This window comes from Bos indicus x Bos taurus, chromosome 16 (assembly GCF_003369695.1).
Source record: "Bos indicus x Bos taurus breed Angus x Brahman F1 hybrid chromosome 16, Bos_hybrid_MaternalHap_v2.0, whole genome shotgun sequence".
Lineage (NCBI taxonomy): Eukaryota > Metazoa > Chordata > Mammalia > Artiodactyla > Bovidae > Bos > Bos indicus x Bos taurus.
In genome coordinates this window covers 57,428,434-57,442,964 of record NC_040091.1, presented here as the reverse complement: position 1 = coordinate 57,442,964, position 14,531 = coordinate 57,428,434, and the positions used below count along the sequence as shown (strand labels likewise).

At 45.8% G+C, this 14,531-nt stretch overlaps 1 protein-coding gene across 2 annotated transcripts in view; it reads left to right on the top strand.

Moving 5' to 3' along the window:
* The window catches only part of ASTN1 (astrotactin 1), a 352,052-nt gene that overhangs the window by 240,429 nt on the left and 97,092 nt on the right, over positions 1-14,531 (top strand). For both annotated transcript variants that reach the window (XM_027565413.1, XM_027565414.1), the window contains exons 11-14: positions 482-632; positions 9,245-9,411; positions 12,553-12,747; positions 14,091-14,218. In XM_027565413.1, the coding sequence (XP_027421214.1) occupies positions 482-632; positions 9,245-9,411; positions 12,553-12,747; positions 14,091-14,218 (641 nt within the window). The remainder of the gene's footprint in view (positions 1-481; positions 633-9,244; positions 9,412-12,552; positions 12,748-14,090; positions 14,219-14,531) is intronic.

The window sequence follows — 14,531 nt, the reverse complement described above, 5'->3', positions numbered from 1 at the left end:
GCACTGAGTTTGGGAGGCTGGGTGAGAAACTACCCGAAGGTCCCGAGCGCTGGGAGAGGAATCAAGCTGGAAGGAGAAGCTGGCAGGCTGCCTTCCGCTTCCCCAGATGCAGTGCCAAGGTCTACTCTATCTGGGTCAATATTGCACACCGCAAGGCTGATGCACCGAGAGAGGACATAAAATGAGAGTTTGTAAGCACTTCCTACGGCCCCTCAGGACTGACAGGCAATAAAATGTTAATTTCTTTGCCTGAGTTTAGACCTCCTTCTTTGACCAGGTGTTACTGCCTTGGCTTATTTCCCAGAGATGGAGAACGTCTATAATTTGTTAGTTCAAGGCTCCAAGACTGGTTGATCTTTAGTATTTGTAAGAGAGAGTGAGACGTGATCTGGTCGGCCAGACAGGAAAGTGGGATGTGAAGCTACCTGTTGCACCTGGCGTCCCCTGACCTCCTCCCACCTCCTGCCACTTCTTCCCACAGAGAGGAGCTGATGACCTCGTCCTCCTTCGACAGCCTGGAGGTCCTCTTAGACTCGTTTGGACCAGTCCGTGATTGCAGCAAGGACAATGGGGGCTGCAGTAAGAACTTCCGTTGCATCTCAGATCGCAAACTGGATTCGACCGGCTGCGTGGTACGTCTGCCCTGTTGAGCTTGTAATTTCAGAAAGTGGGGCCACAGGATAAGACACAATGAAGATAGAGGTGGAAACATATTGTGAGTAAAACAGAGGGTCGAGAGTGATTCCTCCCTAGCTTTAACTACTGTCTAGTCTATGTTATGAATTTTCTTTTGACAGAGCTAAGGAGCTAATTAGAGGTATTTATGCAGAGCTAATCTAGAGGTATTTATGCAGCACCTACTGTGTGCAACTATCCAAGGAAAATGTCATGAACTGTGTAGCATGGTTCTTTCTTTCTTAATAGTCTTGCACTCTAGTTGATGAGCGATATCCTCAAACAATTTGAGAACTAATTAACTGCTCAATGGTAAAATATTGACTCCAATAGGAAATAGACTGCATTTACTACAATAGGAAATTCTAGAAGATGCCTACCTTTGTTTAGAGTCAAATTACATTGACTGTAATAGGAAATTTTAGAAGATACCTACCTAAGTCCAAAATGATAAAAGAAGTAAGTTATGCCAGGAATGGCAGAGAAACAATAAAAATACATCCCCTTTGAAACTATGGCAATGAACTCTTGCTTCACCAAAGATGGTTTCCTATTTTATTGGTTCTAGTCCATGGGGTCGCAAAGAGTCAGACACGACTGAGTGACTTTCACTTTCACTTCATGGGCTTTGACGATGTATAAGCTGTGTGATGCTATGACATACAAAGACTGGGCTGGAGTGAACTAAGCTCCATGCCATGCCATGGATGTGAAAACTGGTGGACCTGCGTAGGTGAATGGAGGCAGGAGCAGGTGGGCAAGCCTGCTGGTGCCTTTATATTGATCATTTTCTTGCCCATCAACACTATCAGTTTTCAGCCTTCCCTTCTCTTAAGGATGGAATGATGCAGTCCTCACAGAGAGGAAAGGGAATGGGGCAGAGAAGAGAGACAGGAATGCTGTACACAAAGTTGGCATGAAGGAGTGGAAGAGGTGATTAATTGAGACACATTGTTATGCAGTGTTTCCAGGCAGAGCTGGGAGCCTCCAGGTCTAGGGAGGATATAAGCTTCATCTTGCTTCCCAGTCTGGCAGCTGTGCTCTTGTAAAGGGACCCAGAGCAGGGGCAAGCTGGGAGGATGCTGGGCCAATTCCATCCTTCATACCCCCCACTTCCTTGTCTCTGAGCACCTGCTCTGTGCAGGGAGCTGTTCTCCATCAAAGATGTATATGTACTGGGTGCAGAGCCCTGAGACCTCCCCAGTCTTCATAGATTGAGCAGCAGTTGACAGGAGCCTGATTCTCCTGAGAAAGACAGAAAATGAAGAAAAAGGAAAGAGAAAGACCAGAGGGGCAGGGAGGTGGAGGACCTGGCCAGTCCATCAAAAAGAAGAGAAGGCAGAGAAGACTACCAGGAAACAAAGAAAAGTGCTCTTTAGGTCATGTCTCCCAGAAGCAGTCAGTAGTAAGTGGATGTCCCAGGGGTTCCCCAGCTTCCTATTCCACCCTCAGTTGTCTTAAGCAATGAACTTCCCAACTGGCCCCCTCGGGAGACGGTCTCACTGTCTAATGGAGTTCCCAGCCGGGACAGCTGTTGTTGTTTTTTGTTCTTTAGCTATTCAACCTGCATTTCCTCCAGATTTTAACCTTTCCATCCTTGGTGCTCTCTCGGGTGGGTCTTTCTAAGTACTGAAACCCTGCGTGTGCACCTATGTATACATCCCTCCCCTCAAGTGAGTCTGAGCGTGCCCACGCACACACACACGTGCACATGGACCTATTCCCCATCTCTTCCCGCTCCTCTGCCCCTTCTCGGAGCCCCCCAGGGTTTGCCTGTCAGCTGCCTTCTGTTGGTGATCCTAGGCCCTTCCACTTGGCATACTGCCGTGCTGATGTATTTTTGTACCTTTGACTCTGTGATCTGTGAGACAGAACTCACAGGAATAGTTACGATGAATATGCATTTGCTGTAGGGCTGCTGCATTTACAAATCAGAGCCACTGAGAAGTTGCCCAATTACACCGGAGCTTGGCATTAGCGTAAGACTTTGAAGTCAGTGGCCCACGTGGCTCTTGGAGGGAGGAGGGGGCCAGGCCCATTCAAGTGACTGCTTCTCATTGGCCATGAAGCCCAGGATCCCTGAGGCAGGAAGGCTGGGACTTGAAAGGTGACCACATCATAATCCCGTGACCCTACTGAGGACACTGAGCCTGATCTGACTCCACCGAGCAGCAGCACCCTCCTAAAGCCTCGTCATCTTAGCACGGCGGCCCTATGTCATCAGGAGGTGGGCCGGGGACAAGGGCATCAGCTGTAGCACCTGCAGTTTGGGGGGAGAATCGGCTGCCTTCCTCCTCTCCATCCACAGCAACCCTGGCATTCAGTTCTCTGGGCGCTGAACTGAAAGGCTTCCCCAGAAAGGCTTATGCTTATGAAAGGAGAGGAGGCACTCAGAGCTGGCCCTGACGGGATCTGGAAAGGGGACAGAGATGTGGGAAGAGACCATATTCAACCACAAATTTTCATGACTGAATTCAAGCCAGACAGGTGGGGTGGTCCACATTGGCTGCTCAACCTTCCTTCTTTCTAGGAAGGCAGGGCACGTCTCTCTGCTACGCATGGACTCCCACAGGGTTAATTGCTACTCAGTTAATTGCCCTGTTGTTTATATAGTCTCTGGGGACAGGAAACAAATGCCCGTGAAAGGCTCAGCCCTGTATCAGCCTCAGTCCACTCTGTTCCAAAACAAACCACACTCCATGGCAGGATTGCTAAACCCAGGAATGGTTCCCAGAGCAGAGATCCACCCTTTACCACCTCGGACAATGGGTCTTACTGCTTCCCATTGTCCCTATTGTGGCATGGTGGGTGGGAGCAGTGGTAACCACCTGGATAGCACAAAGGTTGGTGCTCTGTTTGGTGGAGCCCCAGGCCGTCCTGCAGAGTCCCTGAGTTAGTGGCCTATGGCTGCTATGACAAATTACCCCAGGTTTGATGGCCTAAAACAATAGCCGTTTTCTTATCTTGGTAGGTGAGAATCCAGTTCTGTGTCACTGGGCTAACACCGGGGTGTGAGCAGGGCTGCGTTCCTTTCTGGAGGCTCCATTCCTGGCCTTGTCCCACTTCCAAAGGTTGCCAGCATTTGGGGACTCATGGTCCCCTTCCACCATCTTTAAATCAGCTTTGTTGCATTTTCCGGACCATTCTTCTGTAGCACCTCTTCTCTTCTGCCCTCCCTCTTCCCCTTTAAGGACTCCTGTGATTCCCTTGGGCTCACTTGGATAATCCAGGATCATCTCCTCATCTCAGGAGCCTTAAAAAGCCCCTTTTGTCACAGGTTCCCGGGACTATGTCACAGACATCCTTGGAGACAGCAGTGGAGACTGGGGCTGCCTTGGTGGGTGGAACACCAGTCTCCTCTCTCCCAGCTTGAACCAGAGCATGTTCCTTATCAAGCCTACCTGTTGAGGCTTAATGTAAGGCTTTATTTGAAAGTTTGAAAATGATTTCCAACACTATAAAACTATAAAAAAACACTATAAAATGGAAAACCTGTGCTCTAATGCTTCTTCCTTATCTTCACACTCATCCTGACAGTGCCCCTCTGCCCCAAATGCCTTCTGCTTCTGGAGGTGTCTGCACATGCGGAGATGAGCAGACTGTGGCCTTGGAAGGAAGAGGTCTGCTGTCCCGCTTCTCGTGTATTGAACACATGACCTTCCTTGCCAGAGCATCGTACTCTAATGAGCTTTGAATTACCCAGTGACCCTGCCGCCCTTCTGTCCACTTGCTGTCCGCAGTGGTTTCCCATGAAATGTGTCATTTCACCTCTACTGGAGCACAGCTGTGCAGAGACCATTACAGATGACCATCTCTCTGTAGGACAGTAAGCAGAAGGGTCTGCCTCAGAGGCTTTCAGAGAAGTAAGGGCAGGATGTTGAAATATAAATTTCATTCCATAATCAAACTTTTCCCCCTTGGGAGAAGTACTGCATGGCTTGGGCTTACATGTCCCCATCAAACAGTGAGGGAAATCATTATGAGAGGAATAAGACTGCTGTGTTGTAAAAAAAAAAAAAAAAAAGCCTATTTTGGGTAGGAATTATAGTTGTGTATCTTATGAATCATCCAGGTAAAGCAAGGCAGGCTCAGCTGCAGAAAAGTGGTTCCTCTTCTCTCAGGGACCCTGAAGACACCCTGTGTCCATCCGTCATATTCATCTGCCAACAGGGCCTTCATCTCATAGTCTGGAACTGAGGTGTGTGTGTCTTAGGCTGAGTGAGATTTGACTAGACTCCCAGGTAATTAATCAACCAAAAAGCATTGGTAGAAACAGAGGGAAAAGACAGAGAAGAAAAGGAGTTGAATGGGGAAAATCATTTTAATCTCATTAGCACATCGTGCTTTAGACCAGTAATAAGTCAAGAAGCCATGAGCATCTCGTGAAAGATGATTAACCTTGTGTATTTTAGGGGTCACTGAAATATGAGCTCATTTATTAGACCCTCTTGATGGGGGAGGGTAGTTGCCATAATAAATGGAGTTTTCTTACTTGAACTGCTAAATGTAACCTATGCACAAAGACGGATTAAGATCTGACCTTGGAGCTCAATCCTGATCAAAAAGTTCTCTTTTTTTCTAAATTAAAAAAAGTTTTTGCTTTTATTTTGACTACGGGGGTCTTCTTTGTGGTGCGCAGGCTTCTCTAGCTGCAGCACAGGGTCTTTCTGTGGTGCACTGCATATGGGATCTTAATTCCCTGACCAGGGATCGAACCTGCATCCCCTTCATTGGAAGCATGGATTCTCAACCACCGGACTACCAAGGAAGTCTCCAGGCAGTTCTCTTTTAAGGAAGAAGTGGAGGGATTGTCCACAAGCCAGGAGAAGAGAGCAGCCAGTCCTTGAAGAGGGAAAATACAAACTCCTCCTGGAGGCAGGATTTCTCTCCTGACAACTTGTCTCTGGCTTTAAGGACTTCTAGGAAAAGGCCATGATTTAGAGCCTATGCTACTGCTGCTAAGTCACTTCAGTCGTGTCTGACTCTGTGCGACCCCATAGACGGCAGCCCACCAGGCTCCCCCGTCCCTGAGATTCTCCAGGCATAAGAGCCTATAGTTGCATTGTATTTACATACAGATTTTTTTTTTCATTTTTTAAAAAATTTATTTATTTTAATTGGAGGCTAATTACAATATACATGCAGATTTTGAGAATCTCAAAATGTGATGACAATAGCACAAAAAATATTCAGGCTAAAACAGAAGCAGATTTATACCATGGGAAACTTGATTGATTAGACTCCTTGGGGATGGAAGTTCTAGTTCAACAAGGGTTAAGAAGGAAACTATTTTTGGTTTCAGCTTTTTATTTTTCTGGAAATCTTTCAAAAATCTTTTACTTTGAACTGCAACCCAAGTAAGTTACAGTGCAGTAAAGATAATTGCATCTTTTTTAGTGATTGAGGATCTTGTCTTGCCTTCATGGTCATTGCTTTGAATGGTTTGCAGTGTTTTGTCCTATAAATATATGTACCCATAATACAGTGTGTGTTTGTGTGTGTGTGTGTGTGAAGAGAAGAGGAGAGAGAGAGAATATCAGACTGAATCTACAAATCCTTAATTGATTTCAGAATGTACTGGAGGAGTTGCTTAAGACAATCAGATAAACAACACATCTGCAGGATTTCTTTATTTTGTTGACACGTTGACTTATTTTTTAGTGATCCCAAGATCCAGGTTTTTTTCACACTTGAGAAGCAGCCTTGCCGAGTTGAAGAGACACAACTGAACTTTGGGGTCAGATAGAACTAGATCCAAATTCTGATTCTGCCATTGTTCACCTCTGTGACTTGAAACAAGTTACCACTTAATCCTTCAGTCTAAGTTTGTTCTTTTATGAAATGAGGGGGGAAAAGTCTAATTGTGTAGTTAGGACTGAAGATAATTTATGTAGATTGTTCTGCACATAGAATTGCTTAATTCCCAATAGCTGTTATTATTATTTTTAGCTTTGCTTAGGAGAAAAGAATATCCAGCTTGGACAAAGCAACTAACTCTGTCTTCTTTCCAAATCTCCTGAGAAAGTGTAAACATCAGGTGGTCCAATTTGGCACAGCGATGGTTATCTGACACCAGGGCCTGGCAAGATGCCCATGTGCTAGGTTTGGGGCATTTTGGAACAAAGCCTGCTCGGGTTTCTTTGGTGACATCTTTGTCAAACATTACACCTGATGGGGCATTCTGAAACAAAGCGGGTGGTTGAGAAGATGGGGAGTCCTGGCTGATGACTGAGACAGCTAGCTGGTACAAGGGTTGAAACCACATGAGGTGGGAATAACAAGAGTACTGGCTTTGTCTCTCTGATGGCTTTTCTCAAGCTTCATAGAAGGAAAAAAAAAGAACTCGTGGCAACCAGTGCAGCCCATTTAATTCCAATCAAATGTCTATGTTTCAGTACCCGCATCCATGCCTGGGCAGCCTCACAGCGGTGAAGCCAGCTCCCTTCTGGTGCCACATCTGGCCTAACAGCTGGGTGGCAAAGAAAATGGATGAGTTGGGGGGCTAACAGAATGTGGGGTGCAATCCTCAGCTGCCTCGTTTGCTTGTTTACCAGCATCTGAAACATCTGGGTTTGCATGGCACGAGGAAGCCCTTGGAAGCATCTTTAAATGCTGTCACCTTCCAGCACTCCAGCTGGCTTCGTGGGGAGAGAGGGGATGGACCAGGCTGGAAGCCTGGCAGGCCCCTGGTGGCGGGGGGGGGGGGGGGGGGGGGGGCATTTGTTTGGGAAATTGCAAAATTAGCGTCAGCAAACAGTGTGATCCTGCTGTGATCTTCAGTTGGGAAGCATGGAGGGCAGGGAGGTGGATTTTCAGGGCCACACCTGTGACAGCTCCAGGCTACTAGGTCAGGATGCTTGGCAATCAGGAGCAGTAGCTAGCCAGGCAGCAGGGCAGGAGGGGCAGTGTTTAACAGGGTTCCACTGAGTTTTTAAAGGCATTTTTTGGTTTGGTTCCAGTTTTGAAGGAGTGTGTTAGCTAGCTGATAGTAGGTCAGATCTAGACAGACCTGCCCAGCTCTGCCCCATACAGACTGCTGGACCCTGGGCAAGTTATCTGTCTCCTTCCATCCTGTTGGAAAGAATCCATTGTAATGCAGACATACAGCCTCTATTGCATAGACAGAGGAAGCAGGTTGGAAAAAAAAAATATCCTTTGGCTTTTAGATGGAGTCCAGTGAGGTGAGAAGTTTATGCATTAATTGGCAATGCTAATAGTTTCCAAGTCTGTTAAATGAGAATAATATGGGCTTCCCAGGCGGTGCTAGTGGTAAAGAATCCACCTGCCAGTGCAGGTAACATAAGAGACACAGGCTCTATCCCTGGGTCAGAAAGATCCCCTGAGGAGGGCATGGCAACCCGCTCCAGTATTCTTGCCTGGAGAATCCCATGGACAGAGGAGCCTGGCAGGCTACAGTCGCAAAGAGTCAGACACAACTCAAGTGACTTAGCACATAACAAAGCAAGAGCTACTAGTAAGTGTTCAGTTTACGGTGACTGTTGCATGAGAGCCTGATGTGGCTGTGAGGTGATGACGGAGCAACCAAGTCATGGACTCCACAGCCAGCCAGCCAGGGTTTTAGGATGGTCCTCTTGTGATCAGCCGTGTGACATTAGGAAGGTTAAGCTTTCTGTGCCCCAGTGTCTTCACATGTAAATTGAGGATGATCAGCCTGCTTACCTTATGAGATGCTGTGAGGCTTATATAAGTAAGATGTAGGAATGTTGGCCACTGCCTGGCTTACCATGGGTGCCTTGTGAGCCTTCCTACTGCTCCCCAAGCCTCCCTGTCCTCCCTGAGACCTGACCAGTTATCTCTTCCTGGATCACCTCCTTTGCTGTCATTCTTGAGACATTTATGGAGGACATGGCAGTGTAGAAAAAGCTAAATGTTTTACCCTGAGTGTCCAGGGAACTGGGATAAAGCCCAAACCCAAGTGTGGCCCCTGTGGGTCCTTGAGGTCACGCCCTTGACTGTGCATCTTCCCCAGGGCATCCTCGAGGCAGGACCATCACAAGAAGAGCCATCAAACCTCCCTTCAAGGTCATGGAGAAGGTCCACTTCCTTCTTCCAGCTCGCAGCCCTGACTCAGTCCACTTTCTCCAACACCGCCATCCATCACCAACATTGACAAAGTGCTTTGAAACATAAAAAATAAAGTCCTATCAATCCAAAGTCCAAACAGCAGCACTCCCTGCCCCTTGCCCAAAGGAATCCCTGCAAATGCATTTTAGTTCCGGCCCATCCAGCTTCCACTCTCCTGCCAGCCTAAGGCCCAGCTGGGAGGCCGGGGCACCTCGGCGCTGTCTTGCCACCGTGCTCCCTTCCAGCCTGCTTGGAGGGATCAGCTTTAATGCAGATGTGTGTGATCTGTGCCCAGGGAGAAGCAGCGAGAGGTCCCTTGCTTTTACAGGGAGTCCAGCTTAGTGGGAAATTCGTGCACGACTTACCAGTGTTGACGGCTTCAAGTCTGAGTGCTAAAAATAGGCATCAGTGGCTACACTCTGGTTCCCAGAGAACCCCGGCCCCTGGCTCACCCACCTGTGTGGATGCTTTCTGATTGTGCCAGTGTCCCTCCGGACTCAGCCCCATGAAGGACAGCTCCGGCTGCTACGACCGCCACATTGGGGTGGACTGCTCTGATGGCTTCAACGGGGGCTGTGAGCAGCTGTGTCTGCAGCAGATGGCGCCCTTCCCGGATGACCCTGCCGTGTACAACATCCTCATGTTCTGTGGGTGAGTTGAGCTGCCCTCAAGGCCAACCTACTGGTGGGGATGTGGGACTTTCAGAAAAGTAGATCACAGAGAACTGGTCGACCTAGGCCAGCCCTTAGGTCTGAGGAAACTGCCTTCAGGACTGGAAGAGGAGCATTTTTAGAGTCAGAGTTGGGAGGACCCTCAGGGAGTCTCATGTCAGTACTGACAGACAATGAGGGAAAAACCCCTAAGTCATTGCCAGCTTACACTAGAATTTCCAAACTGTGTTTTGTGGTGCTGTGTTAATTGCTTTGTGACAATAGGATGCTGTGGTCCAAAAGCCTGGGGAAGATTATGTAAAGCTAATCACGTATCAAAGAAGGGACGAGGCGGGAGTGCAGGCATGGTTAAATTCTGCCGCTGAAGTCCCAGCATTTGGTGCAGCCATACTCCCTCAGACGTAGACGATCTTCAGTGTAAAGAGCCATTTCCCATGGAGCGGCTTGGTCCCGTCATTTGTTCTAAGGCTCGCCCCATGAGGGCAGGCGATGCCACACCATTTTACAGTTGATAAAAATAAGTAATGCACCTGTGAGGTTGAGACCCTCAAGACTGGGGAGTTGCTAAGTGGGAAGATGAGCACTAGAATTCAGGCCCTCTCTGGTTTTTCAAAAATTCTGCAGTTCCCTCAAAATTTAAATTTATACCACTGACTGGAATTATATTTAAAAATATTTTCATGGTGTATTTATAAAGTAAGTAAAGATTTGGCCTGTTCTTCTGCAGCCGTGGTTTCCTCCTCCTCTTCCTCCAGCTCACCTCCCCCACCTCGTTCCCTGTCTCTCCTCTCCTGCCTGTCAGGGAGAGCACTGATTTTATGCCATATACCCTGTTGGCCACAGGGCTGCAAAGATGAAGGACATGTAGTTCTTGTCCTCAAGGATCTCACAATTCAATAGGCTTGCAATGCAAATCAGTGTTTATAGGAATAAAGCTATGCTGGATTGTTGCTAAAAGCCAGTGCCTGCCTTGAATAATAATCATGAGAACATTATTCAGCGGACTAGTAATGTTATTTTATTGTATTTCATTTTATTTTCTTTCTTTGCAATTGAGCAATATTCCTGTTTAGTTTTTTTTTTTTTTTTTGTAAAATCCCATTCCATAAATGGAAGCTTGATCTCTATTTTAATGCCTCTATAATGGTATCATTATGATTGACCCACTTCAATTAATGAAGTAAATGTAGCCAAAGTTGCATCACACTCATTTATTTAACAAACGTGTCTGAACACCCACTCTGTGCAGACAAACGAGTTAAGTGTCACGTGTAGGAGACAGAGCAGGATGTGAGGTCTGTTCTCCTCCCTCTCAGAGGAGTTTACAGTGGGACACACAGCCAGGGCAACAGAGGATGGGATGGTTGGATGGCATCACTGACTCAATGGACATGAGTTGGAGCCAGCTCGGGGAGATAGTGAAGGACAGGGAAGCCTGGCAGGCTGCAGTCCATGGGGCTGCACGGAATCAGACATGACTGGCCAGCTGAACAGCAATGTGCAGCCATGAGCACAAAGAATGGTGGAGCTGGGGCAGGGGGAGGGCAAGTTGTCGAGATGCTCAGGGTGGACTGAGAGGGAACCTTCATTCCTTTGTGGGTCTCAAGTCAAGTCTGTTGCTTAGACCATGCAGTAGGTCCCTAACTGGACTTTTCTTTCCTATTTCATCAGGATTTGGTACACATGTATATTTAGCACTCTCCAAGCCACTATATATATAGCCTGCCAGAAGAAGTCCTTGATTTGAGGTTCTTTAGGAAGACCAAATCACATGCGCTTGTAATTAAAGCGCTCTGCTTACACCTGTTCACGCGATATATAAATGGTAAATAGAGGCTGCAACAACGTTGCCTTAACATAGGCTCCATTTGTACCTCTGCTAATGAGGATAGCAACATTTAATGAGCACCTATTAGAAGCTAGGCACCTTCTTTATCTTATGCAAACTTCTCAGTAACCCAACAAAGCAGCTACTGTTTATCCCACTTTTACAGATGTGGAAACTGGAGCTCTTGAGAGGTCAGTCAACTGATTCAAGGTCATTCAGTAAAGGGCAGCAGTATTGCCGTGATAAAATTGCTTCTCAGCACTTAAAACTGTGATTATTTGTTCCTCTCTTTAGAACAGAGGTCTTTATCTTACTGCAACATTTACTGTAGATAGCAATAAATGATGTGTTTTAATGTCATGAATATCTATAAATTCTAAATTTGGAATGCTTCTAAGGAGAGACCCAAATTAAATCAATATGCTTTTAAAATGACAGCTTTATCAAAATATTTCTTACTTGAAGGAACAAATTATGTTCTTCTCACTAGAACTACAAGTAGAGCCCCATTAATGACTTATGGGTCATTGACCCATGTTTACCAACATTAGTATTGCTCTTCCATTAAAGTAACTGCACATGCTTAATGGGGAGGACGCCCAGGAGGTGTCCACACAGCATGTCCTAGTAACTATTTCGTTCAGGAAGGCTACTCTGAATGAAGGGGAGTTAATACAGGTTGATCTTGCGTTTGGACACGTTCAAACAGAACACAGCTGCAAGATGATCAATCTTTTTAATTTCTTAGTTGACTTGTCACAGGACCAGATTAGAAGGTTATTAATTTGTTAAGTGTCATTCTTTTTGCTGCCTAATTACCCTCCAAACAAATGCAGGGTCTGACCATATAGATTGTTCTGGAGAAAGGCTCTAGAACATCTTGGATTTAAATGTGTCTACTCACATGGTAAAACAACTATACTCCAATTAAAAAAAAAAAAAGGTTTCCAAGGAGTGAGTAATAAATATGTTAATTCATTTATAAGCTTATCTCCAGTGTTTCTTACCGTATCTGGGAAATCATACATATAGAGGAGAGAGAACTGCAGAGCTCTGGAAAGCACTTATCTGCGAAGGAAAGGTGAGAGGTTCTGTATGATCACATAATGCAAGGAGACTCCATTTATAGACCTAAGAAACTGAGTTATAAAGGGGACAAAATCAATTCAGGATACTCATAATCTTTGGCTATCCAACACTCTTCTGAAGGCATCTTTTTTCCCCCAACCTAGGAGTTGGCTGCATGGCTTATTGATGGAGTAACTTCTTATCTTGAGTTTTCCACTATGCTAGATGCATCGAGGATTACAAGCTTGGTGTGGACGGACGCTCTTGCCAACTCATCACGGAGACATGCCCAGAGGGAGGTGACTGTGGGGAAAGCAGAGAGCTTCCCATGAACCAGACCCTCTTTGGGGAGATGTTCTTTGGTTACAATAACCATTCCAAGGAAGTGGCGGCTGGACAGGTGCTGAAAGGAACATTCAGGTGAACCCCACATCCATAGAGCTGGTTATTCAGGGCTGTTGATGAATCTTGTCCCTGATGGGCCATAAAGCCAGCATAAAGTCTTGTATCTTGGATCCACGTAAATGCAACCCTAAAAGGATAGGTTAATTCTGCCCCCTGGTCTTTTCTAGGTTTATACTCCTTCTTCCAGAACCCAAGAACCATGAACAGTAAAGTGTTAAGTAAATTTTTACCTTGTCCAGGCAGGGACTGTAAGATTTTCCATGGAAGCCACCACAAAGTGCCCAGGTTCTGTCATCACTCTGAGTCTTGGCATGTGAGTCAATCTAGAATAAGTCCCCATTTTGGTCCAAGAATCCCCGAGGGACCCTGAGATCCTTACAGGGAATATTCAAGGTCCTGCCTTTTCCAACTACAGAGAGTGTGGGTTTTCTTCATATACTTTGACCCAAACAATATATCGCAATAAATTGAATGCAGAGGTGAGAATTCAGCTGTTTTCTATAAAGTCAGACATTTAAAAAATTTGCAAAAAATGTAAAGTATTGCCACTTGTCATCATTATTCAAAACAAGTTAATATTAAATGGGTTTATTACTATCATTTAAAATGGATCAATAGGATTTTAAAATTTTTCTTTCATTTTATAATATGAAATTGATAAATGGTAAGTGTTGATAGATATACAAAAAAAACCTACTTGGAGTATTCAGTTATTTTTTAAGAGTAAAAAGGATCCGGAGAACAAAATGTCTCAAACCACTGACTTAGACTGTTTCTAGGAAATTCTCCATTTGAGCCCTGTCCTTCATCTAGCTTAGGTTATTTGAGTACATCTTCCTCAGAACCCATGCATTTCAGGTAAAGATGATGATGAAAGTGTTATAATATGGACCAGCAATTGATAGCAAGCTGGGTCTGGGTTCTTACAAGAAAAAAACCTATAGTCAATTTTCGAGCTAGTTCTTAGAGTCAGCCGCATTTTCTGTTACAGACAGTAGACTTTATAAAATTTCTCCTCTTATCCTGGGACCTCGTTTGCCAATGGCAAGCAGTGAGGTCTCATGGGAAATATTGTGGTGGCTGCATTTGCTCTGTGGAGAGGGGCTCAGGGAGTAAGAACTGGAAGGGAGGGAAGAATATTCTCTGTCTTGTAAGTAGACCTTTTCAGCAGGTTTGTTTCTCATCTCCCCCAGCCCTCACCTTACTTCTCGCACTCGAATCTTACTTGAGACATGTACACTGAGTGGGGTTCACCACGAGGGGAATATTTGGTCCACCGTGGGATGAGATACAGCTCCCCCACTGACGACTGGGGCTCACCTGAATACTCAGAGATGAAAGTCTGCCTCTGTTTTCAGGCAAAACAACTTTGCTCGAGGTTTAGACCAGCAACTGCCAGACGGTCTTGTGGTGGCCACTGTCCCCCTGGAGAATCAGTGCCTGGAGGAAATCTCGGAGCCCACCCCAGACCCCGACTTCCTGACTGGTGAGTGTACCATGCACCTTACTTAACTGGCAGAAGCAAGCAGCTCCCTGTGACCTTAGGAGCTCAAGAGTCTTGACCTTGCTTATCTTGGTTTCAAAGCCTGTGATTTCCTTGATACATGCTAAAAGCTCAGTCCTAAAACAACATCAGCAGGATTATTTGTCAGTAAAACAGCCAATATTATTACATAATTATCTGCAAAATGGCCATAATAATACCTTTCCCTGCTAGCTTTATTGGGATGCTTTGAAAACAAATGAGATAATAGATATGTAAGAGTGAAGAGTTCTCAATGGATTAGAGGAAGTGACCG